The sequence below is a fragment of the Pyricularia grisea genome (assembly GCF_004355905.1).
Source record: "Pyricularia grisea strain NI907 chromosome Unknown Pyricularia_grisea_NI907_Scaffold_1, whole genome shotgun sequence".
Taxonomy (NCBI): Eukaryota; Fungi; Ascomycota; class Sordariomycetes; order Magnaporthales; family Pyriculariaceae; genus Pyricularia; species Pyricularia grisea.
This window is the reverse complement of record NW_022156716.1, coordinates 4,663,158-4,688,280: the sequence shown is the minus strand read 5'-3', so window position 1 is coordinate 4,688,280 and position 25,123 is coordinate 4,663,158. Positions and strand designations below refer to the sequence as shown.

Genomic DNA, 25,123 nt, shown 5'->3' with positions numbered 1-25,123 from the left:
TTTCTATTGCGGAGTCTGCGGGCAAAAAAAAAAAAAAAAAAAAAAAAAAAAAAAAAGAAAAGCAATTCTTTACAGCTTTTGAAGCCGTAGTCAATTCCACTATATACCCTCTCTCGATAGGAAATTCCTGCCTACAAGAAATCTGACCGTCATTCTCATCAAACATCAAAACAGCTCAAACCTTACGAACAGACCACAAAAGCCCCTCAGTGGAATTGGTCTTCTGTCACTCCCTTGCCCATGGCGGCGGTGCTACTCACGCCACCCGTCACCATCTTTTGCAGCTCGTCGACATAAGTCGCACCGCTCCACTTTTGGTGCTTGACGACGTCGACGCCAAGCTCCATCTCGGGCTCCTGCACAAGCTCGCCATATGCCCTCATGCCGACCTCGGAGTAGGCCCGCGCGAAGCGATCGCTGATGAGCGCCGTCGTGTGCAGACCCGCGAGCGTGATGAACTGCCAGCAGTAGCCCAGGCCTGCCAGGCGTCGGATGTACGTCTCCTGCTCGTCTCTGGGCATGGCCGTCTTCCAGTTGAAGGAAGGTGAGAGGTTGTACGCAAGCCTAATGGGGTAAAAGTGATTGGTCAGTGGGTGTCGTGGCAAGGCATGAACCTCAACGCAATTGGCGGTATGTGAAGTACTCACTTTTGCTCGGGGTACACAGCGTGCACCCCCTCGGCAAACTCCTTTGCCTGCTTGTAGTCAGGCAGCTTGCTCTCCATCCAGATAGCATCGGCGTATGGCGCATAGGCAATGGCACGGTTGATGGCGCAGTCACAACCACCCTTGATGCGGAAGTATCCCTCACGCGTGCGAGGCGAGTCCCAGTCGAAGAAGATTTCGGAAACCCCCAAGCTGCTTGCAATGGCTCTGGCTTCCCTGTTGCTCTTACCCTTGGCGGCCTGCAGGTATTTTGCAGCCACGTCCTTCGGGTTGCGAATTGACGAAGAGGAGTTGATCACGTCGATAACCGCATCATCGAAGCGCTTCAGGTTGGCCTTTGCCAACCACTCATCCTCAATCGCTTGCAGTTGATCGCCTGTCTTCCCGGACTGCTCTGCAGTGTTCATGAGGTCGGCAAGCGGCTGCAGACCTGGTTTTGTGCAGCCGAGGATGAAGGCGTGGTCGCGGGGGTCGATGCTGGTGGTGATCAGCGTGGCGGCCTCGGCATCGGTACGGGCAATTGCGAGCAGATCGACGCCTGAGTCCAGATTAGTTCCTGGTTATGCCTTTCATGGCCGATTATTTGGTCATATTATTGCAAGAAAATGCTCACCCATAATGTCGGCCTGTGCCCGAATGGCAACCAAGCGGTTGATGTGCTCGCTGATTGGCACCAGGACCTTGCCTGCCATGTGTCCGCACTTCTTTGTGCCAGGAGCTTGGTCCTCAATGTGGATACCAGCTGCTCCCTTCTCGATGAAGAGTTTCGTCAGCTTCATCACCGCTGTTAAACCTCCATGACCAGTGTCGGCGTCGGCAATAATGGGCCGCAGGTAGTCGATGTTCTGAAGTTTGGACCGCTCCGACTTGGGCGCCGAAAGACGCTCATGACGCTGTTTCCGATCGTGGAACAGTTGCGCCATGAACAAGTGAGACACTTTGTTCGGGACGGTGGTCTGGGTGCAGGAGCTTGTCAACACTGTCGTCTCGTTCATTCTGGATGGAGTTATTGCTCACATAGGGGTAATCTGCCAAATCTGGGCCCGGCTCATCAGAGGACGAAGCTGTGGAGGATGACTGCCAGCCAGAAACATAGACAGTGTCTAGGTACTTGGCCATCTGGGTCACCATTGTCGGCTCCAAGCAGCCATAGGTGTAACTGGCATCGCGCTTCTGCAAACAGGGCATTTCGTGTTAGCCATTTGCCCGACCAATGCCATCCTGATCTGGCGGAATCGCAAGGATGGTTACCTACCTGGAAGCGGCCCTCAAGGATCTTCCACAGCTTCTTCGACTGTGCGTTGCTTGGATACTCAATCTTCAGGTTGCCTCGCTTGGATACAATTTGTTCGGCAGTGAATGGTCGCTTGGTGTACCTCCAACGGGGATCACTCCACCACTGTTTGACCTGGGCTACCTCCCTGGCGAACAGGTCGTCTTCCATGCTGGGTTCAACAGCAGGATTCACCATGTTTTTGGAAGCCATCTTGAAAGTATGCCTTCTCACGACAGTGTACGTGATACTGAAGAAACTATAGACAGAATCGCGGTAATGGGCGTGGAAAAGGGAGCGCTGGCAAAATGGAAAGGAAAAAATCTGTCCAAGCTTTGTCTTGGCTGATCAAGAGGGTGGAAGGAAAGTCAATGGGAAGAAGAAGTTTGGAAAGAGTCAGACTTGGGCAAACGTCAAAACCTAGGCACAATGCTCAGCCAGCTTGTGAACGTGACCAGGGAGCTTGTACCTTGACCAAGAGTCTCGGCCGGCAGCAACCCTGCTGAGATCGTCGGAAGACATCGGGCCAGCGGCATTGGCCTTGTCCCTTTTCAGATCAGCCTCCCAGTCTCCTCCAATTCGAGCTAATGACACGAGGTCGCGGAGCCGTTCGGCTGGTCAGTAACCGTAGGGGCCGGTCGTTAGTCAGGCTTTGTTAGGTTAGAGTGTGCATGTGGGGAAACCTAACGTCGCCGTCGGCCCATGCTCTTTAGCTCTTTACTATAGGTGTCTGGGCTGCTTGATGGATTTCTTGGCTCAAAGATCTGGGGTATTCTCGGGGAAGCCAAACTTGGAGTAGCATTTGCACTCGCGTGTCGGCTGTACCGGGCTGCCGCGGTGTGTGCGCGAACGCCAATTCGTTTGTTCGGTTCAAGGGACAAAGCCCAACGATCGTCCCTAGCTGCCGCAGACGCGTCAAAGACACAAGACCGACCTGGATTTCTGCACCATGCTTGCATTTACCATCAGTCTACAATGCAAATTTCAGGCACCGCCGAAGCATTTCATCTGTCAGTAGCAACTGCATCACCTCGAAAAAAAAGTTAATTAGAGCGAACCCCGGATGACCGAGTTTTCTCCAGCTATGATCAATTCGACACAGCAATAAACTGGGCTAAAGCGAGGGGTAAACACTGAGCATTACCACCGTAAGTAATACTGTAAAAACTGCCGCTAAAAAAGGGGACATGACATGCAATTGACGGCATGTGAAAGCCTTGACCTGCGTCATATCATGCCGGTGGTTGCCGCTGAAGCATGTGCCACGTTCGGTCGTGCGGGAGGTGGGCACCCCGGTTATAGTTCGTTGGACCTTGAGTTCCAAGACGCCGGATTGGGCAATTTGAGATGCCTCGGCGAATTGACCTGGTTCCCACCTCGACTGAAGGAGTCAGACTTCAGCTGAACCAGTTTCAGTTGTCACATGTGCTTCTAGGCTTTTTGTAGCGAGCGCTTCTTTGTCTAATGGGTTGGGTTCTTTTGAATGAAATAAATTCTGTCTATGTGCACGATTTGTTGTAGCGTTTGGTTGCCGTCAGTCGTCAATCCTGTTATGTGGGTAGGAGTTGAACGAGGTATACTGAACATTGCTGAGTGAACCCCCGCTCCAGAATGTCGTCAAATTCCAACGATAGATCACGTGGATTGATGCCATTTGGCTTTGATCACTGAAACAATTGATGCCACAACGATATTGACCAAGTTTGGGGTCGTCAGTGGTGATTTAAACACACTCAAAGTTACTAAACCAAGCCCAACTGAATTACATATCATATAAAGCTCGTACACCCAACATGACTACTGAAATCGCAGTCAGGACCTTCTTCCAGTCCCCATTGTTTGCCGTAGTGGGCGCCTCGTCAAACACGGCCAAGTATGGGCACAAGAGTGAGATCTCTTTTCAATTTAGCATCTTTTAATGTTTGGCTACCGCAATACCAAGAGATATTCTCATTGCCTAAGCGCAAGTGCGCAGGATCATAAGCATGATAAATAGCAGATCGTTACCTGTCTATTCGACCTACCCTGAACCACGAGATTGACCACAGGCGCGCGCGTGTGCGACAAATGAAACAGTCTTTGCGTGGTATCTGAACCACGACATCCCCGCAACGCCCATCAACCCGACCTCAGCCACGGTCGATGCTCTGGGAAAGTCGCACGCCACCGTGCCGAACCTGGCCGCGCTCCCCAAGCCCAAGGAGACGTCCGTATCCATCATCACCCCGCCCGCCGCCACCCTCAAGGTGCTGCAAGAGGCGCGCGAGTTGGGCGTGCCTGCCGTGTGGCTCCAACCTGGCACTTTTGACGACGAGGTCATACGTTTCGCACGTGAGGAGGGTGCGTTCCAGGCTGTAGTTGCCGGGGATGGTGGGAGAGGCGGCGAGGGGTGGTGTGTTCTCGTCGATGGCGAGAGGGGGCTCAAGGCTGTTGGTAAGCTGTGAGGCGAATGATAAGACGCGATAGGAGCAGGCGAGAAGTACGAATACAGCATGTGGAAGCGGACTGTCCGAGTAAAGGAACAAACCTAGGAGCATCAAGTCACGTAATGAAACTAAATTTCAAGAAGGTGCAATTGGCATGGACTTGCCGGTTTCAGTAAGAAAACTCTTGAGCTGCTGTGCTATATATGGACGGCTTGATAGATAGCATACGAGCAGTTTCCACGACAACACAGGAACAAAATTGTAATAATAGCAAAAAAACCCAATCTCTTTTTTTTTTATTATATTAACCCAGAATAAGACGGAGTGTAAAGTTGGTCACAAGAACACAGAACTTGATGATTAGACATTCGAAAGTGGACGTAAAACTTGTATAACCTCAACCGTCGTTTTTCCTACATAGGTTATACAGATAGTTCGCTTTTTAACAAGCCCGGTCCTGTGGTGTAGTTGGTTATCACGTGAGCTTCACAGTTTGAAGAATCCTTCGTACAGTACGCTCAAGGTCCTGAGTTCGAGCCTCGGCGGGATCATTTACTTTTGTGCTGAACCATTTTGTTTTTCAATACGATCTCGGTATACCCTCCTGTCATTGGGTTGAATAATATGCGAATGCCCCTTCAAACTTGGTATTTCACAAAGTTTAATTGCCTTGTTTGTAGATTTGTTTTCCTTTTGCTCATTCTCTTTTTATTTTTAAACCAAAATAAGCGAAAATATAACTTGTTAACAGCCCGCAGTATTATCTTGTTATCTGTAGCCTATATAAGATATTTAACGAGACATATTTGCACTCCACAGTGGAGCAAAGGAAGGCATGATGGGCGGAGCGGACAGTAGCGTTATGCAACTCACTTTCCTTTGTATGCTTTTAAATGCAATATTTTCCATTCTAATTTGATATGATTAATGGGCTTAATTGGAATAAAACTAGATGAAATATGAAACGTTGGTCTAATACGTGAAAATCATTTTATGGACCTGGTGGCCTATTTAGTGGCGTATGAACCAACGAAGGACTTGCTTCCGTATAGACAAAGTTGCTCCTTATTCAAATAGTTCTTAAATAGAATAGGTTACATAATGAGTCGTGCAAAGGACGGAATTCCATTTATAGGGTCCATTCTGCCCCTTTGGGTTGAGGTAGCAATGCTATATCTGCGTACGCAATCGCATCGAATATTTAATCCAACAGAACTAAACTCATTCAAGAAGGAGCGAGTCTTTATATTAACTCCACCTGCCTTTATACTCCCCGTGCCGCTCCCTTCCCCTGGCGCCTTCTGAGATGGCAGAGTTTTCATCGTTGGTGGGCTTTGTTTCTGCCATATCATCATCCTGTCCGGAAAGAAAAAGAATAAAAAATAAAAATAAAAACATGTCAAATATTCCGGTACAACTGCTGCTTCACTGGTGATTCCCTTACTGGCGTCCCCGATCTACCTGCCCTCCCGCTTGCTCATTGTACACCTCCAGGATGGCGGTTGCAAACATTTTCCTGCCATTACTCCCGGGACGTCCTTCTCATCGGGCATGGTATATCACTACGGTACCCAGTCACCTCCTTAATAGGGAATCTTTATATATTTTGTCCCCGTTTCCGACTTCCCCGTCGACGAGGTAGGTACCTACCCAGATCCTCGAGGATTGGACCCGTGGAAAATACCTATTCAAATATAATTATGCGCTCTGGAACGCTCATTAAGAGCTAAAAAGAAAGATCAACCATATATTTGTAAACCCTTCTATCGTTTTGTTTTGATCTTTCTACAGCACTCTCAGTTATCAGCCTTCTGAGGCGGTTGTATGCGTTGTTTGTGCCTGACTGTATGAGCCCTACCGACGATAACTCGGTTGTTTGTCCATAGGTGGTTTGTTTTCCCGCTGATGGCAGCCCTGGGGCTCTTGTTGGGGGTGGTGAAGTGAGCTCCGCTTGTCAATATCGATAATCGCTGCATGTAGGTTCGATGCCGAAAGTGATCTTGGATGACCTCCTCCTGGCCGCTCTTGTTATATCGCCCATGGCTGCATTCAAATTTGTGCTCTTTTCTGGGGTATGGCGGGCTGCCCTGATGCCCCATTACTTCGGACTTTCGTCTCGACTCTCATATTTTCCAAATTTTTCGGCTGCGATGATAGTGATATTTGGTTTTTTTTGAGTGTCCGGGCTTGCAACTATTTGTCGAGAAGAGTTGTTCGGATCATTTTGCCTCTTTGCGGCCGTGTCTTTGTGGATAACTGAGCTTGCAACCATTTAGGTAATCTCAAATCCTTACTTACCACCCGACCTACCTAAGATATTTGTTAGAGACGCTTTAGTGCCTTAGTTAGTGTTACGTATACCAATTCCTAGGTAGGCAACAATCTAGCCAATTGCGAGCATCCAACTTTTGTTATATACGGATACATGTGTGTCCGAACATTACTGTGCTTTCCACGAATGGGGCCCGGATTCGATATATCTATCACTTCCCTTTCCAGGAGATTACTTCATCTGGTGCGACTACTGCTGCTGTTCTAACAATCTCACCAACTCTTTACTCGAGCTCCCTGGCTGGGTGCGTTTTATAATGGTGGTACTTTCACGCGATGACAAAGATTCACAAAACTTTTAATATATTTCAAGAAGTATTTTTAATTCAAGGCTTCGAGTTAAACTGCATGTAAGTTCTGTAGGTACTTGTTCGCTTCCTCTTTGCTGTGCATCGACGCTTCGCCCTTAACGTAGTAAGAATCATCAGGGAAATACCCTCCACCTGGGGCCTTGTAAGCCGAGCACCGCCATGAGGTCATAACCAGAATATTCCAATCTTTCCTCATAGGCACGTCAACTACAGAGCTTGGTTTGGTCCACATGTATGGACCGTCCGGCTTGCCAAAACCGTCGAAAATTTGTACCTTGCATAACACAGTCTGGGGGAAGGCGCTGGCTTGGGAGACGAGCAAGGCCGTGAGAAAAAAGGAGGTAGATAATTTCATAATTGTTTCTGGCTGTTGCAAATGATCAATGTAGTGAATGTTTTAAATATAGACGTGTTGTTGGAGGTGGTTTATCGAAGGTGGTGTGAAAAACGAACGATTATGAGGTGCCATGGAACAACGGTATATACATACTATGGTGGTAAGGGTAAAAGTCCATCCCTCTGTATAGTCCGCAGCTGTAGGCTTTATAGGCACTGCCGACTTTGGTAATCGCTTGGAACGAAAAAATAAATTTAGGTACTTGGTGGTTCCCGGGAACAGTTAAGTTAACGCAGGCCCACGTACACACCATACGGTGACAAGGGGTGGTCTTTTTTGTGCCTGATTCCATAGTCCTTATAGAAACAGGTCCCACATACGACTCTTACTATTTAATATTTTTAACGGTCCATTGCAGTTATCCATGTCGATCGGAAAGCGAATGATCAAAAATCGCCGGTGTCATGACTAAGAAAATATGCCATTTGGGAAAGCCGTGTTGGGGCATTCATAAATAGCATACCGACGACTCACCAGCATGTGAGATTTATTTATGGTTGCACCTGCGATTCAAGTAGCTTAATTACCGGCTCTGAACCGGCTTTACTGGTTAATTATATATTACAGTAGATGTGCAATTTTATTGCAACCAGCAAGGTGGGGGGTTGACCCTGTGGGGTTGCAATATTTTTTCACAGGTGCTATAGGACAGAATGGTTGCATGGAGCATGATTATCACCGTATCTTTAACCTATAGCAACGATGTAAGATACTTTTTAAGTTATGTTTTTCTCCATTTACCCCTTCATGCTATATTCCTGCTCATATACAGTAAGCTTAACAAAGATGGGCAGATGCGACTCCCTGAAGGGTTTAGTCCGAGGGCTTTATTCACAAGAGGTTAGATAGATATCTACCCTAACTATCTTGCCTACCTAGGTACCTAGGTAGATATATGTGAAAAAAAGGCATATTGAGTATTTTCTGAAGGTAAAAATGCAGTTCATTTTTTTTCGGCCCCAGACTTTGCCATCTTCTTCCATCATCTCCATCCAAGTTTGTGACCTGTTACATATCACCTATAACATATTCTGTGGTATCCAGCTATCCTTTATCTCGTTGCTGTCTCAGGGTCATCACCTTCTATCGCCTTGCCAGTCCACCTGCGGCAAAAACATGTCCTCTATATTTCTCCCGGGTCTCTGCTGCCTTTGCGGGATACCTCCCGGGCTCGAATGATTGTTCCGACGATACTGCTCCGGCGAAGGTGAGACCACCCTTGTCAACGTCCTGGGCGAGACCGGCACCGGCTCCAAGCTCGTAGTCTTTTCCCTCGGCACGCCGCTGCTCTTGGCCGCCGGCGAACGATATGCCCCGTCGAGCAGCTCCGCGAGCCGACTGTCACCCACCGCCATGAGGTACTCATAAGTTCCCGTCTCGGCCACGCAGCCGTTGTCGATGACGACGAGCCGGTCCGCCATCTTCATCATCTCGCGCGAGTGCGTGATGACCACCACGGCCGGCGCCCGGTGCTGTGCGCTGGCGCCCGCTCCGTGGACGTAGCTGAAGGGCCTGCCCTCACTCTTGCGGAAGAAATTTCCCTCCCAGTTATACGGGTCGGGGTGCTGTGGGCTGTAGGGGCTGAGAGTGCCATCCCCTCTTCTCAGCAGGGGGGAGGCGGCGGCGCTGAGACCACCATCCCGCCGGCAGACTAGAGTCCTCAACGTGTCCATGACCGACTGGCCGCTCTCGGCGTCGAGCGCGCTGGTTGGTTCGTCGAGAACCAGCAGTTTTGGTCGTCTGGCGAGGGCTCTCGCGATGCATAGCCTTTGCGCCTGGCCTCCCGATAATGCCACCCCACCATCACCTACGAGGGTTTCATATCCCTGAGGCAGCGAAATGATAAATTCGTGGATATCTGCCTCGCGGGCTGCCAGCTCGATGTTGTGCTGTCCTCGGAGTACTATCTCGTCCTCTGGAAGGCCGTATGCGATGTTGCCTTGGATGGTGCCGGGAAATAGGAATGGGTGTTGTGGTACATATGCCATCATGCTACGTAGGGCTTTGGTTGAGATCTCGCGGGAATCGAAGCCCGCATATGTGAGCGCACCAAGCTCACCGCTCCTGCGATAGGAACCAGCTCTCATGACGCCTTGGGGAAGGGAGTATACCAATGACGGGAGAGGAGAGGATGCCACTGGCCCGAGAGGATAGGATACCGGAGAGGCTACCTCGAAGTTGCCTTTTCGAAACGCCTTGGGAGAAGCGCCACCGACGGGACTCCTGTCGTCGTCACAGAGCGGCTCATAAAGCCCTAAGATCAAAGCCGCGATGGTACTCTTGCCACAGCCCGACCCACCCACTATTGCCGTACAACCCTCGCTCGGAATGGAGAGGCTGACGTTTCGCAGAACCTGCTGGTCTCTTCCAGGGTACGCAAAACGCAACTTGTTGAAGACGATGGGGAAGGGCGCGAGGATCCTCTTCTTGCCCAGCTCCTGCTGCTCCGAATGCCCGCGCGGCATCTGTGCCAAATGCAACATCTGAGTCGCCTTTGCCTGGGCAGCTGCGATCTGAGGGATATTAGACATCATCATGGTGGCGCTACCGACGGTGAACATCAACAAGTTGACAACCTGTATGATGTCGCCGACGTTGACAGTCTCCACTGTGGTGAGGAGAAACACTCCAAAGGTGAATATAACAACAACTAGCCACTGTGAGATGGAGCAGTGGATGCCAGACCAGATTCCGGTATACAGCCCGCGTTTTTTGCCAATAGTAAATGCCCGCTCGACGGCAGCTTCGAAACGGTCGCCAAAGAACTTCTCCAGGAGAAAAGCACGAACAACCCGGATATCGGAGACCACAGAGGAAAGGATACTTCCTGTAGCCTCGGAGGATTCGTTGGACAGGGCCTCCCACTTCTCGCTAGTCCGGGTGGAGGAGAAGATGCAGAGGCCAACGAAGGGGAAGACGGCCAGCGCAACCAACGTCAGCTGCCACAGGATCGCCATGGCCCAGATGATGGCCGAGCTAATCATGATGATGACAGTAAGGGTAATAGGTGCGAACTGGGCCACAATCGTCCGCATCTCGTCGGCGCCGCGATCCAGGACATCACAGACGCGAGCGGCCGAGTTTTTGCTTCGGTCGTGCCACGCCCGCGGCTGACAGAGGATGCTAAAGAAGGCATCGACCTTGAGCGTGTCGACCCACTCCTGTGCGACGGCACCGGCGAGGGAGAACGTGAAGAAGACGGCAGTAAAGTCGAGGATGCCGACGCAGCCGAGAACGATGGCCCACTTGGTCCCGGCCTCCAGCTTGCTTCCCTGCGCCCAAAATGCCTGAAGTAGGTTCGAGAAGACAAAGGCAAAGACGGGGCTGCAACCGGCTGCTACTATGCACCAAAAGAGTGCTACAACGGCGTAGAGGCGGTGTTTGGCGTCGAGTGCCGGCCAAACAGTCTTTAATATCTGATATGTCGACATCTGTTCTGTCGTGCTGGTAGTCTCCTCCTTCGCCTCCTCGTTGGTACCGTCCTTCATTCCTCTCTTCCCACCCCTCGCCCCTTTCCCCATTACGTTTTTCATCTTTTTCCTCATCACTCCCTTCACTCCCTTTTTATTCTCTCTGACAGGGGACATCTCTACGTCTTCTATAGGAGATGATCTTGTCGACAGCCGTCTCAAAACATCACCAATGCCACTACCTTGAGGCACGGAACGCTTTGCAGGCGATCTGTTTGCAAGGGCTGAGAGGCCACGCGCCTGGATGAAGTCGATACTGCCTCTTCGCGGCTTGGCTACCTCCCCGTCTTGCCGATAGTTTGGTCGAACTTGTTCGCGGTGCCTATGGCGAGGGCTTTGATGTAGTTGTAGATAGGCATCGGATCCCGGCTGGTTTGGTGTCGGGTATATGGCAGCGTTTGTGCCTGGGATGGGGACAAAAGACATCCTACCCAGGGCACCAAGGGAGGAAGTAGTCTTTGGCTCAGGGATGTAAAACGACTTGCCACTCATATCCGCATCGGGCTCGTCCTCGGATGAGCTTAGGCTGGACAAATCATCATCTGGGGTCATGGCCCCGTCTTGGCTGCTAGAATCAGCCCCTGACTCGGCCAAGGCCCGCAGCTGCAAAAAGTAGCCATCTCGATTGCTCTGGAGTTGTTTGCAGAGTCCCTCTTCGCGAACCTCGGCCTTGTCCATGACATAGACGTAATCATCATCCCCAACTTGAGAGATGTCATGAGTAATGACTATTGTTGTCCTGCCACTGCGCCAATATCGTATTGCGTCCATGATCATCAACTTCGACTTGGGATCCAAGCCACTGGTAACCTCGTCTAATATCAGTACGGGGGTATCACGAAGACGTGCACGTGCCAGAGCCACCCTCTGTCTTTGCCCGCCGCTCAGGCTCTGTCCACCTGGGCCGACGAGCGTGTCTAGCCCCTGAGGCAGACTCGCAATGGTTGACTGGAGCAGCGCCATCTCGCAGGCTGCTTTGACCTTGTCCCGGCTGACGTTGTCGGAGTTCATGGTAATGTTTGCGTAAAGAGTGTCGCTGAAGAGAGTGCTCTGCTGCTGCACAAGAGTGACGTTCTTTCGGACCCACTCGGAGTCGAGGGTCTGAAGGGGATGCTCATCCAGGAGTATTTCACCACTCAGGGGCTCATAGAATTTGACCAACAGATTGGTGATGCTACTTTTGCCAGAGCCACTCCGCCCGACGAGAAAGGTCATTTTTCCGGGCTTGAAGGTCATTGATGTCTGTTTCAAGACCTGTACCGCCGGACTTGAAGGGTAGGCAAAGCTAACCTAGATGTATAAGCCGGTTAGTGGTTATTCCATCAACTCTGACATGCTCAGGTTATATCTCAGGGGACATCTACTCACACTCTTGACTTCGACCCTCCCTTCAAACACTCTAGGCTTTCGACCGCCACCCATTTCCACAACTCTATCAAAAACCACCGACTTGAGCGCCTTGCCGGCCTGCATACCCCTGACGAGGTTCAATATGTGCGGACCCAAGCCTTGGACTCCCTGAAAAGTGCTGAGCGCGGCATAAAATGTGGTGATGACGTCGCCGGCACTCATGTTACCCTGGTCTACCTGGTATATACCAAAGAAGAAGCCAGACAGAAAAACGACTGCCATGTAGATCTTGATAAATGCTGCCTGCAGGGCGTTCCACATCGTCTGGACGCGTGCGTGCTTGCCCGCCTCCCTAGCGGCGAGCCGGAAGTTGTGAAGCTCATGTTCGTGGGAGTTGTAAACTTTGACCAGGTCGATACCCGTAATGGCTGCGGCCGATAGCTTGGTGGCGACTGCTTGCTTCTCCTTCTGGGCCCGGATCGCCTTTTCGAGCATTTGGCTGAGGGCTCGCATGATGAACATGGCAATGGGGACTGAGGCGGTGATGACGAGCGTCATCAGCGGGCCGTACTTGAAGGCCACAATCATACCGGCGATAGAAAGCATAAAGTCATGGCCGATGAAGCCCAATGTCTGGCTAGTGGCTATTTGAAGCTCGCGGATATTGCTAATGATTGTTCAGTAAGTAAGGGATCTGACAAATGATAGGAAGTGCACTACAGGAGCTGGTGGGGTAGAGGGAAGGGTATATATATATATATATATATATATATATATGGTAGAGCAGAGGGAAGGTTAGGAAGACCGATAGAGCAGAGGAGGACGTGGGAGCTGGTACCCGCCCGGCGCTTAAGCAATATGATCAAGGAGCAAAAGTACTTACCGCTGGAACGCAGTCATCATTGCTGGCATACCATCTTTATTCGAGTCGAACCAGCCCATCTGCTTGGACAACATGCGCCGAAATAGCTCCAATCTGGCGCTACGGGCTTGCATCTCACCATGCTTGATCCAAGATCGCATCTGCGTAGCTGCCGCGATGAGGTGCGTGACGGCCAGCACGGCAATGATGCTAACCCAAAAGTTGACATTTTGTCGCGTCTCCTCGGAGCCGAGCTGCCTCGCCGCATAGCTCGTAAGCTCTTGAAATACGTTTCCAAAGATGATGACACCCGCAATGTCTGCACCCACGGCAATGGCAGAGGAGAATAGGGCGGTTATCAACACTACCAAGTGCCGTGGGCTGAAGAAGTTGAAAAGATCACGCCAGGTGGCGGCGGCCGGGTCTAAGAGCTCTTTCGGCTTGTCGAGCGTTGAGCTAGACTGGTCCGGCCGCTTGGGCGTCTTTTCCTGGTCCATATTGTAAACGGATTCAGATTGGTGATGGGGCCGTTTAGAGTCATTCTTGTTGATGGGCATCGTATGTGAATATAAGAACTCCTTGTCTATGCTTTCGAAGCTGGAGTCCTCCAAGTGAAAAGTCGAAGTGCAAGCGCTCACATTGGAGCTCATCTCCAAGTCTAGGTCCTGGTCGCCTTCTCGTACCATCCTGGCAGGTGAAAGCGGCAAAGTACAGTATTGATGCCAAAACCGGACCTTCGGAGGTCGCCGTGTCACTTTGCTGCTGCAAGGGATGAATGTAGGAGGATAAAACTTGGGTTGGTTGCTGCTTGATCTGTCACTTTTTTTTCAACGAATTTAGTAGGACAGGGCAATGGTAATTGGGATATTGGTAGAGAACAGTATCATATTGCGCCAAAGCCTGGAGGGTTTGATCAAAAGAGAACAGGTTCATGCCTCGTGCCACTGTATTCATCGCATCCTCCCAAAAAAGCCTTCTTTGTTCGCATCTTGGTATTGTGGGTCACGCACCACGAAGGGGGCGAACAATACTAGGGAGCTTTTTCCATATGAACAATGCCATAAGCACGTGGTTGCTACGCATCCGTCATACGGGCCGTTCGACTGTCTTGGATACCCGAAACTCAGAAAAGAATGGATAAAGCCTTTCCAGAATACGCAAATCAATTGATTAAATTGTTATAGCTTCTGAATTCCACAAGCGAGGTCGACCTTTTCGCTTCTTGCGCCTTGAAGGACCATCCCTTGCTTCGTGCTTATTTCTATAAGCGGAACTTGGTCCTTGGCAGAATTGACAAAGGCGTTCATTCCAACGGCGACTCCGAGTGAGTCCCAGGAAATGGCCTTGGACTACTCACTCTTGTTCTTGGATTTGCTGTCGCATAACAGCCAGGCCGACTCCTGTGTCTGACCGAGCTTTTCAGGGTATCTGGGCATTACCAAGATCAGCTGCTTGTGGTAGCCTCACTATCCTTCTTCTCCTCTGGGTGTTCCTGCTCATAGATCCAGTCGTTCAATCCGGCCTTGTTTCTGTAATAATGTGTCAGCTCAACATTCCTGTATTATTATCCTGCAAGGCAACTCGTGGCGGATGCGCAATCCCTACCTTGCGATCTCAAACGCATAGAACTGCATTCTGGGCACTGCACGCGAAGGGAAATGTGTCAGCTGGGGGCGTTTCCTGCAACCTCGCCTTAAGTCCAGGCTATCCTGTCGCCATGGCTCACCGAAAATGATTCTGTTTTCCACCTCGACGTCGTCCTTGGGGTTCTTGCGCAGCATCGTTCCAAAGTTGAAGTCCTCGACCTTCTTGTCGTAAAAGTTCAAAAATTTGCGCCACCTCTCCTTGTTCTCCTTGTTCTTGAGCACGTCCTCGTCAATGTCGGCCGCCGGGTCAAGCTCGGGGAAGTCTTTTTTGAGGTGTTCGTAGATCTCGTCGTCAATCTTGGTGAGGCGCAGCTGCGAGCCTCGCTTGTTTTTCAGGATCTTCCAGTATGTTTCCATGTGCTGGATCACTGCCAAATGTCCATCCATCAGCCTTGTGCCTCTGACACTTGCCCCGCCCCATGTCTCGCATCTTGATCGCTCTAGCCTGCGAGCTGCGGAAAAAGTTCCTGCTGCTGTCTCTGATCACGGATAGGGAGTAAAAAACAGACACCATCGCTGATAGTAGTTTGCGACAGCCATGGGCAGCGAGGAAATAATCGAAATTGCAGTATCCTGCGAGACTGATGGAGGGGGCGACTGATGACATCGTATCATTTATAGGACTACGAACCTTTCTCAGCAAAGGCCATCTCAATCTACGCGCGCTATCTGTAAGCATTTGCAAGAAAGATATCGTGATATGGCAAAAGCAAAATGAGGTCCAGGGTTTATAGCAAAGAGCGCGTCGCGTCAAACTTACACCCTCATGGTTGGGAGCATTCTCCGCATCGAAGCCAGCGTTGGCCTTGCGAAGGCCTGGAGGCGGCTCTGGACCAAATTGCTGCACCATTTTTGTAAATTTGATTTTTATTTTCTTTTGCGCGGAAGCGATGTAAGAAAATTCCTTCCCTTTTTTTTAGCGTCTCAGGGTGAATATTCGCTGGGTTTGTTTTTCTGTTCGATTCAAGGCGCAACTAAAACTTCGCGGCGATGCGCTCGAATTATTTTCAAGATCATGTACCGTACTACCTCATGGTGGGGTAAGTACTGGAAACTTCCACCAGACCCTTTGCGTCATTTGGAAGGAAATTTGTTTTGGCGGGGTTTAGCCGGAAATGCACCCATCCTTACTACTCCTCTGTAAAACTACCAGGTGAGTAATTAAGGCAGTCTAAGTCTAGGTAAGGTTAGTATAACTTCGGTCAACGCATTCGGCCAGCTGACCGGCGGGACCTCTCCTTTTCGCGTTTGATATTTCAATCAACAACCAAACATTTTTCACGACATGCACTCGTCTTTTCCTTGTTGGTGAATAAAGCAGAGATTTCCGGTATCGGATGCACCGTTATCTATCCAGTCCATTGGTAAATTGCGCAAAACCAGTCACGGCCAGGCCGTAGCATGCGGTCTGCATCGGTATTTATACAGCCCGGGATAGACTCCTATTTCATCCTTCAATAAAGCACGGCAATGAGTCGTATACTGCAGCTCTTTTTTTTTTTTTTTTCTTCTCTTTTTCTTTTCTTTCCAGGGTCCTCTTCCGAATACCCCCGCAACCACGTTTCCCCCTTAGCCCGACCCAGTCCTCCGGGAATTAAGCGGGAATTAAGCGGAAATGCGCCGGTGCTACCTAGGCCAAACCGTCGTCACACCCTATTCATTGAGTTTGCGATTTTGGTCAAAGCCCGGTATAATTCGACAATGGTACCAGCTAGCTCGATAGATGACGAATGGCCGAGCTGGAAACCGTCTTGGCTGCTGCCTTCTAGTGCCGATTTAGACATATTTGAAGCAGATTTCTTGGCACCACTCAGAAAAAAGAGAAGAACAAACAAATCTCTTATCCTCGACATATATGTGATCACGATCCTTGCCATGGTGTGGAGCAGCATCGGCGCGCCTATTTATATAGGAAACTCGGGAACTAGACTAATGTTTGATCTGTGATATCCGCTAGCGAATTGCCTAACATCTCCATCTTATTCCCGTCGCCTGGGCGTTTTTTTTTTTTTTTTCCTTACCGACTTGTCGACCATCGTGGACCCTGATCCTTCCTGATTGAATTCCCCCCATGCTCTTCTTCCCCGTTCTTACCCATCAAAGTGGACCGCACTATTGAATATTCTTCGTTTGAATCCCCCCAGCGGGAACATTTCAAAGAGTCATATATCCTCTACTTCACTCATATCCCCCGTTCCTCTTCCTCTTCCAGCTTGCATTCTTTCTTATCCAACTTATGCCTCTCCCGCACCCTAAAACTCTTCCGGCATCAGCTTACGACATGCGATAACCCATTCACCTGCGCAAGAACGACCAAATTTCACAAGGGGGAGTCTACCCCCGATTTCGTTGTCTGTAATGACATCAACAGAGGCACGGGAGAACATCTCGACAAACGAAAATGGCGCTCCTGACGTTGCAGAGCCAGCAACAGCTAATGGCAGCATGAAGAGGGACAAACCTTGCCAACAGTCGTCCAGGTCCCCTGCTGTCTTGATGCCTAACGAAGACACCGAGATATTGTACTCATATCTTACGTTCGGCACAGCTCTGCCCGTTGTCAACACCAGATCGGAAAGAGAAGACCAGCCTCCACCTCCACCGCAGCCAGACTTATCGCGCTTCAGCAACCCAATTCACTGGCCACAGCACCGCAAGAATGCCTTACTCGCCCTCTCTTGCATCGCCACCTTTTTGACGGCTTACACAGCGGGTTCATACTCACCGCCAGCTCGCACGATGACCAGGGACCTCGATAACGGTACGGCGTCGCACTTGCAAGTCTTGGCAGGCATCTCAACCTTCTGTTTGGGATTCGCCCTTGCGCCTATGGTTCTCGCCCCCGTGTCCGAGATCAACGGTCGCTACCCGGTATTCATCGTCGCCAATGTGGTCTTCACCATCTTCCAAGCCGCGTGTGGGGCTGTCAACTCATTGGCAGGCATGCTGATCTGTCGATTCGGAACGGGTGTAGGCGGCTCCGTATTCAGCAGCATGGTGGGTGGTGTTATTGCGGATCTTTGGGACGCCGAGGGGCGCAACACCCCTATGGCCCTCTTTGCTTGTGCTGCGCTTTTGGGCACCGGCATCGGCCCCATGGTTGGGGCTTTGTCCTTTTTCACCGTGGAGGGTAAGGGGATGTGGCGATGGGTCTTTTACCATCAAGCTATCGCTTCGGCTGTTCTCATGATTGTATTTGCTATTTGCTTCAAGGAAAGCCGGGGACCGGTGCTGCTGTCTCGTAAAGCAAAGGCGCTGAACAAGTGGTATGAAGAGATGGAAGCGAATGGATATTATGGTGTCTGGGTAGGTGACGAGTTTCTGCACCAGAGCTCGTTTGTACCAGTGGGCCGATCCGGGTCTGAGACGGACACAATCACTGCTACGTCTGACCAGACGCCACAGGATACAGACAGCAGCTATGATGAAGAAAAAGGTGGCCCATCGCGCAGAAACTCGTCGACACCAACCCAAACCACCCTTCGAAGGATCCGATGGCGGGTCAAGTCCGACGATGAACGCACCTCTATCGTCATGATGATGTCCGTCTCGGTCTCGCGACCATTTCACCTCCTCTTCACCGAGCCCGTCGTCTTCTGGTTCGCCCTCTGGGTGTCATTCGCCTGGGCAGTGCTCTATCTCACCTTTGGCTGCATTCCCCTCGTCTTTACCACAATCTACGGGTGGAGCCTGGAGGCCTCTGGCCGCATCTTTGTCTCCATGTGCGTAGGTTCCATCGCCGGCACAGGAATCAGCATCTACCAAGAGCGCCTCTTGTACCATCCAAAGTGGAACGCAGACTCGGACGTCGACCCCGCGACGCTGTCCCGGTGGTGGTTGTTCCTCCGCCGCCGCTTCCCCACCAACGCCCCCGAGTCGCGCCTCTACTTCACCTGCATCACCGCCGCCCTCCTGCCCATAGGCATGCTCGCATTTGGCCTGTCGTCCAGCGCCGACCTGCACTGGATCGGCCCGGCCGCGTCCATCGCCGTCGCCACTGTCGGCATCCAGGCAGTCTACCTCGCTTCCTTCAACTACCTTGCCGACGTGTACCAGCAGTACGCCTCGTCGGCCATCGCCGCTCAGAGCTGCTGCCGGAACCTGATGGGTGGGGCGTTCCCGCTCGTCACGAGCCTGCTTTTTCGCAACCTGGGCCCCGCCAACGCCGGCGTCCTGCTCGGCTGCATCGCCGCGGCCCTCACCCTGGTGCCGTGGATTTTGGTGGCTTACGGCGAGCGGATTCGAGCGAGGAGTCGGTTTGCAATGTCGTTGGATAAGATTTGAGCGTTTTACATCGGGATGAATATGCAGTCTAAATTTAGCGAGTTATTATAGTCCATGCAGGGCTTAGAACTATTTGATCCATTTGATAATCCTTTACGGACCTTTTTTTTTTCTACTTCTCCTGACTGTTGCCACCTGCGTCAGTGACCATTCGATCTAGACCATGACACCACTTGAGACAGTATTCGAGTAGGTATTATAGAGAAAGCAGCGGGGGCACAAATCTTAGGACATGGTCGACAGGAACACGGCCCAATACACCGTACCAAACAAATAATGCTTTTATTAACTCTACACATTATTTCTTTGCAGAAATTGCACCTTACCGCTCTACTTTTTGTACTCCCAAAACCAAGAAAATCTACCAGAACTTAGTGCTTGCGCGTAGCGCAGTTCTGCTTCTCCTTGGAGTGGCCCAGACCCAGGCAGCTCGCAATCTTGTAGAAGACGTCGACGTTGTTGTAGGTGCCACCAAAAGTCTCGGCGCAGGGGCCCATGGCGTAGACGGGCACGTCGGTGAGCGAGTGGACGCCCTGGGCCTCCTTGGGGGGCAGGGTGCCGTTGATAATATAGCCACCCGGCTGGTCGGCCGGGTTGGCGTACAGGTCGTTGGATGCGCGGCCGGGAGCGGTGGTTGCGGCGGATCGGGGACCCTCGGTGTTAAGCTTGTAGGCCTCACGGTGGTCGGGCATGGCACCGAATCCGGAGGCGATACGGTAACGGGGGTCCCAGTTGACGGGGAAATTGGGGCCGGTGTTGTACGAAACACCGGGGACCTCGACCTGGTACATGGACTGACCGGAACGCTCGTAAACGCCAACGGCGTTGCGCTTCTCGCGGTCGTTATCCTTAGACTCCAGGTACTTGGTATCGGCGCTTCCAAAAACGTCGAAGCCGTGGCCGTGGTCGGCGCTAACCACGATCAAAGTCTCGTTAAGGATTCCCATCTTCTCCAGCTTCTCGACTGTGGCCTTGACGGTGTCGTCGAGCTCGAGCAGATCGCCCAGGGCGCGGTCGTAGTCGAGGGCGTGCATCTGCTTGTCGATCGAGGCGGCCTCGGACATGAGGAAAAAGCCCTTCTCGCCACCGCGGGTGTGGAGCACGTCGATGGCCTTGAGAGTCATCTCCTTAAGACCGGGCAGGTCCAAGGCGGCCTTACCAGCGCCTGACGGGTCGTTCTTCTGCTTGCCAAGGTAGTCGGTGAAGATATTACGGTCGAGCCAGACGGGGAGGTTACCACGGCAAAAGATACCCAGGGCCTTCTTGTCGTTGGGGATCGCCTCAAGAGCGGTCTTGTTCAGAGAGACGGTGTATCCCTTGTTGGCAAACTCGTTGTAGAAGTCCTTGCCCTCGAACGATCCCGAGCCAGCAATGAACTGGTCAGCGCCACCTCCAAAGTAGGCGTCGGGGCCACCGGTGTTGGTCCAGGTATAGTTTTGGACACCATTTAGTGCTTGGTTGATAATGGGTCCATACTGGCTACGTTGTCTGTTTGGGAGTTAGCCTGCTTATCCATGCATATATGTGTGATTATGGACCTAGTATATGGGAGGGTAATTTGCTTGTATATGTAGAGAAAGCATCCAAGTGCCTCTTACCTGGTGTGAGCTGTAAGGGCAATCGGAGTAGCGTCGGCAATGAAGGCAGTGGAACTACCAAAAAGTTAGCATGGAGCATAGGCATGGTAACACATGAAGTAAAGGTAACGGCGAGACTTACACAGCACCCCATGCGGATCCCCACACGCGCTTCAACAATTCAACGATGGTCTCGACCTTGGGGTCGTCAAAGTAATCAGGCGAGGAGTCAACGTATACTCCCATTGCGTTAACGGTCGACTTGTGGCCAGAGTAAAGGGCAGAAGCCGAGTTGGCAGAGTCGGTGATGTATGTGTCGATACTGTGTGTCATTTGGTGGCCAATGACGGGGAACTTGTCGAGCTGCATAGTGCTCTGGTACTTGCCATTGATGGACTTGTGCCCAAGCAGACGGGCAGCAGTGATCATGTTGGTGGTCATTCCATCTCCAATGAAGAAAATGACGTTCTTGGTCTTCTTGACCTCAGCAAGAGGCCGAACGACCCAGGTAGCCTTGGTGGTCCTTCCTCCGTAGTAGGAGAGAACAACTTGGTAGGTTCCCGGCTCGTACAGAGCTACACGACGGTGGATCTTGGAGGCGACGTTGACAACGGAGGGCGTCTTGGCCTCCTCGGCAAACAAATCCTCAAACCACCCGAAAGACCACTTTTCAATTTTGGGTTCTTCCTTGCTGAAGAACTGGGTAAGAGTCTTGGACTCTGTTCCAGATCCATCCTTGGTGATGGTCACAGTGAAGTCCTCATCGGGAACACCGTTGTTGAATGCCTCTGATCCGTTGACAGGGGCGTGAATTTCGAGACGGATGTCGAAAAATTGGCCGGGGAGGAACTGTATCCATTATTAGCATTTTAGACTATGAGTAGGTATATAGGTAGGTAAATAGGTAAATAGGTAACCGGTGAATGGGTATGTGAATAGGTAAATACCACAGCGGGACGAGTTTCAATAGGAGTTCAGGCACTTGAGTGTCTCCAATACTGGGTGGGACTCAAAACTGACTGCTGAGTACTGAAAGTGGCTGCTTTATAAAAACTTCTGAATGAAACAAGTAGATACTCACGTCACTCTGGTCAGGAGGAAGAATGCATCCAAGGTCGGGGCATGATCCGAGCCTCTGAAATGTTTGACCATGGGTCGACGGCAACAAAAATGCGACGGCTGCTGCCAACGCAAAAGAAGTGCGGAAGACCATTTTATTCCAATAAGCCCCAATAAAGGGGGACTAAAGAGATTTAGTGCTATTGGAAAGCTGCAGTGCTTGGGGGTAGAATTGACAGACACCAAGCAACGGGTGACCGGAGTTTGGATATGGCAGCGAGGGTGAGCTTCAAAAAAGGACGAATATCAACCTGAGATCGACTTGACGGTCGATGACATATTATATATTAGTAGCCTGCCACCATAACATATCCTGGGTGTTATCCAGCGAGGGCCGGCCAACAATTGCGCGTTTACAGCTTCCCCACAGTTTCTACATTAGGAAGCTCGCTGTTGATGCCAATGAAATTTCAATAAAAGAGTAAGTTAATGACGCTGTTGGTGGTACCCATGAGGCTGACTGGCTGTAGGATCAACAAGCGACAAGGCAATACGTTCCCAGGTTTGGTAGAGCGATTGGGTGCGTCCGCAATCCACTGCTGCACGTGGATCTTTAACGGCGCCGATACTACGGAACGCCGAGAAAAACTAGGAGATTGGTCAATGGAGCAAACATGGCAAAGTGGCATGGTTGGGATGTTTTTTGTCCCAATGGCTGGCGCACGTGTGAGGGGACTGTTGCCATTTGGCATTGGGAATCGGATCGTGGTAGTTCCCAGCTGAGTGAAGCCAAGCTACCTCCTTGCTAGCCGAGCTAGGAAGACTCTCCGGGAAAATCTCATATTCTCATGCGATATTTTCAAAGTAAGATTTGTAGTATCCTTGTAGTGTTCGGCCAAGACAATGAAGCGATTCGAGGGTCGTTGGTGAGGAATCCATAAGAAGCCAAGTTCCTACACACGTGCTTCGTCATGGTCTCCGATTCGTCCGCTACTTTTACGTGTACGTAGTACTGGCTAGGTAGGTAAGGTAGTGATGTGGGTCTGTTGCTGCCTACCTCAGCTGCAGCAAGATCAGGTACGGAGTAAGGCTTGCAAGGGTCTATCGCTTCGATGACTTTATGAGCTAACAAACTATACTTCCTACTTCTAACTGGAAAGCGAAAACTCAAAACCTCCTTGCACCAAGCTTAATCCATCGTATTCTTGTTTTTGTTCATTCCAGCTTCTATATAAGAAGGACTCACTGAAGCACCCACCCCAGCGGCCAATTGTTTCGCTCCATCTTCTTGACATGACTTTTTTTCGACTGGCATGGATCACAAAAGCTCCCCATCCTAACCTAAAAAAAAATTAAAGTTTTTAAAGGTTGCGAAACGTACTCTGGTTCAACTTCTTGACCCTAACCCTCCTACAAACAGGATCCGAATGCTAGCAAAGGTCAATTCGCAATGCGAAGAACACACCACACCGTACCTCCCCGCGGTTTGCCGAGAGTATTCGGTCAGGAACAACCCCCCACCTCGATAGGAGTGGCGGGGTTGCTCCGATGAATGGATTGTTGACTGAACCCCTACCCGAAGGATAGTCGGTCGGATGAGGGGCTCAGCTCAGGTACGCTCAAGTGACGTACCAATTCTCCGCACAATATCCTCCACTCCAGGCTCACAAACCCTTTACATCTCAACAAGTGCTGCTCTGTTGCTTCTCTACCTTTTTTTTTATTTTTATTTTTTTTTTTAAAAAAAAAAAAGCTCCTACAAGGCCAATTGATCTCTACGTAACCACTTCTATTCGATCATACCGCATTCGTCACACTTCAGTCTAATTCAGCAAACATGTCGGCCGCTACCAAGCAAGATACCAAGCAAGATGATGCTACCGATCTTAGCCGTGAGTATGATACGCCTCTAGGACTTGCTCACACAACGATGCAAGCTCTCAAGGACCGCATCAAGCTCCACTACGACCTAGCCAGTGACTATTACCTCAGCCTGTGGGGACAGCATGTACACCATGGATACTGGCCTACAGACGAGTCCAAGGCAAAGGACACCAAGGAGGTTGCACAGACCAATCTCATCGATCTGCTGCTTGAAATTTCCAAGATCCCTGAGGGCGGCAGTGTTCTCGATGTCGGATGCGGTCTGGGTGGAACCACTAGGCACCTCGCCGCGAAGCTCGGCTGCTCCGTGACTGGAATCACCATCTCTGGCAAGCAGGTCGAAATAGCCAAGCGGCTTACAAAAACCGAGGCCGAGGCCGAGGCTACCAAGCTCGGCAAGGATGCAGCAGCCGCCAAGGCAGAGGTTGAAGAGGACGCTGAAGGCTTCATGAAGATTGGCAAAGGAAAGGTCAGGTTTATTGAGCTCGACGCCGAGACCATGGGCGAGTACTTTTCTGGAAAGGATGCCTTCGATGCCGTCTGGATCTGCGAGGCTCTGAGCCATTTCCCGAACAAGGAGCTTTTCTTCCAGAACGTCCATGCGGTGCTCAAGCCCGGTGGTTGTCTCACCTTGGCCGACTGGTTCAAGGCCGAGGGCTTGACCCAGAAGCAGTTCGACGACGACATCAAGCCGATAGAGGGTGAGTCGGCCATATTGTTATCTCAAAAAAGGAAATCGCGGTGTGAGCGTATGTGCTAACCTGAGAGTCAACCATCTCGATACAGATGGAATGTTGACACCTCCGCTCAACACGCAAGCTGGATACGTCGACAAGGCTAAAGCTGCAGGTCTTAAGGTCTTGACAGAGCCAAAGGATATCAGCCAAGACGTTAAGCAGACCTGGTCAGTTGATTTGCCTTTTAATTCAGTCCAAGTCATTATAGTACTGACCCAACCATGCACTTTTCCAGGGATATTACATGGTCGCTCATCCAGAAGCCTTCACTCTGGGCATTTGCTCTCAGTCAAGGTCGGGATGGAATTGCGTTCCTGCAATCATTCAGGGCCATGCGACGAGGCTACGCAAATAACAACTTCCGATATGCCGTCATGTCTTTTGAGAAATAGTCAAATGTTTGGCGTGAACAGATTCACCAAGGATGCTGAAGTCGCATTCATAAACAGCGATACAGCAGCTGGTCTCTTGTTAAGACGAGAGGTATAGACTAGGCCATACGAAAGAAAAGAAAATTTGATATCGGAATTTGGCCTAGCAACATTTACATGCATTCACGTCTCTGCCAACTGAGCAGTAATAACAGCCTCAACGCGTAGGTGTTTGAACCCTTGGACATAATCACCCGACACCATATTGGATATGTAAAATTTGCAAAATTGAAAGCAAAATAAAATCAAACAAAACAAAAACAACAAGAACCGGATAGAGTTCCCTCCGAAACAACATACCTCTAGCTCGTTTTCTTTTTGCCTCTTATTCGGGGCGGCTGAAAAGCCCGGCGACCCCAAGCTTCTGTAGCTCTTTTTAGTTCTAGACCAGCCTAGGCACAAACCCCACTGAACCAAGCC

The 25,123-nt window shown here is 50.7% G+C and overlaps 7 protein-coding genes across 7 annotated transcripts; 3 read left to right on the top strand and 4 right to left on the bottom strand.

Moving 5' to 3' along the window:
- Positions 1–32: 32 nt before the first annotated feature.
- PgNI_01424 (uncharacterized protein) lies at positions 33–2,679 on the bottom strand. The gene is made up of 5 exons (XM_031121495.1): positions 1,921–2,679; positions 1,683–1,838; positions 1,279–1,621; positions 648–1,203; positions 33–564 (listed from the first exon to the last, which is right to left on the bottom strand). The coding sequence occupies exons 1-5, from the start codon at positions 2,149–2,151 to the stop codon at positions 207–209; spliced, it is 1,644 nt and encodes a 547-aa protein (XP_030987322.1). The 5' UTR covers positions 2,152–2,679; the 3' UTR covers positions 33–206.
- Positions 2,680–3,443: 764 nt separating this feature from the next.
- Positions 3,444–4,643, top strand: PgNI_01423 (uncharacterized protein). The gene is made up of 2 exons (XM_031121494.1): positions 3,444–3,825; positions 4,015–4,643. Exons 1-2 carry the CDS (start codon positions 3,732–3,734, stop codon positions 4,380–4,382), a joined length of 462 nt encoding a protein of 153 aa, XP_030987317.1. The 5' UTR covers positions 3,444–3,731; the 3' UTR covers positions 4,383–4,643.
- A 3,836-nt stretch (positions 4,644–8,479) lies between these two features.
- PgNI_01422 (uncharacterized protein) lies at positions 8,480–13,771 on the bottom strand (the record flags this gene model as incomplete). Its single annotated transcript, XM_031121493.1, has 3 exons — positions 8,480–12,163; positions 12,242–12,890; positions 13,107–13,771. The coding sequence occupies 3 exons, from the start codon at positions 13,769–13,771 to the stop codon at positions 8,480–8,482; spliced, it is 4,998 nt and encodes a 1,665-aa protein (XP_030987366.1).
- Positions 13,772–14,239: 468 nt separating this feature from the next.
- Positions 14,240–15,970, bottom strand: PgNI_01421 (uncharacterized protein). The gene is made up of 5 exons (XM_031121492.1): positions 15,492–15,970; positions 15,363–15,387; positions 14,812–15,099; positions 14,691–14,727; positions 14,240–14,614 (listed from the first exon to the last, which is right to left on the bottom strand). Exons 1-5 carry the CDS (start codon positions 15,579–15,581, stop codon positions 14,530–14,532), a joined length of 525 nt encoding a protein of 174 aa, XP_030987319.1. The 5' UTR covers positions 15,582–15,970; the 3' UTR covers positions 14,240–14,529.
- A 1,119-nt stretch (positions 15,971–17,089) lies between these two features.
- Positions 17,090–19,015, top strand: PgNI_01420 (uncharacterized protein; the record flags this gene model as incomplete). Its single annotated transcript, XM_031121491.1, has 1 exon — positions 17,090–19,015. One exon carries the CDS (start codon positions 17,090–17,092, stop codon positions 19,013–19,015), a length of 1,926 nt encoding a protein of 641 aa, XP_030987368.1.
- Positions 19,016–19,273: 258 nt separating this feature from the next.
- Positions 19,274–22,085, bottom strand: PgNI_01419 (uncharacterized protein). Its single transcript, XM_031121490.1, has 4 exons — positions 21,674–22,085; positions 20,735–21,441; positions 20,614–20,667; positions 19,274–20,503 (listed from the first exon to the last, which is right to left on the bottom strand). The coding sequence occupies exons 1-4, from the start codon at positions 21,803–21,805 to the stop codon at positions 19,387–19,389; spliced, it is 2,010 nt and encodes a 669-aa protein (XP_030986211.1). The 5' UTR covers positions 21,806–22,085; the 3' UTR covers positions 19,274–19,386.
- Positions 22,086–22,871: 786 nt separating this feature from the next.
- Positions 22,872–25,058, top strand: PgNI_01418 (uncharacterized protein). Its single transcript, XM_031121489.1, has 3 exons — positions 22,872–24,236; positions 24,322–24,439; positions 24,508–25,058. Exons 1-3 carry the CDS (start codon positions 23,489–23,491, stop codon positions 24,662–24,664), a joined length of 1,023 nt encoding a protein of 340 aa, XP_030986212.1. The 5' UTR covers positions 22,872–23,488; the 3' UTR covers positions 24,665–25,058.
- Positions 25,059–25,123: the final 65 nt, after the last annotated feature.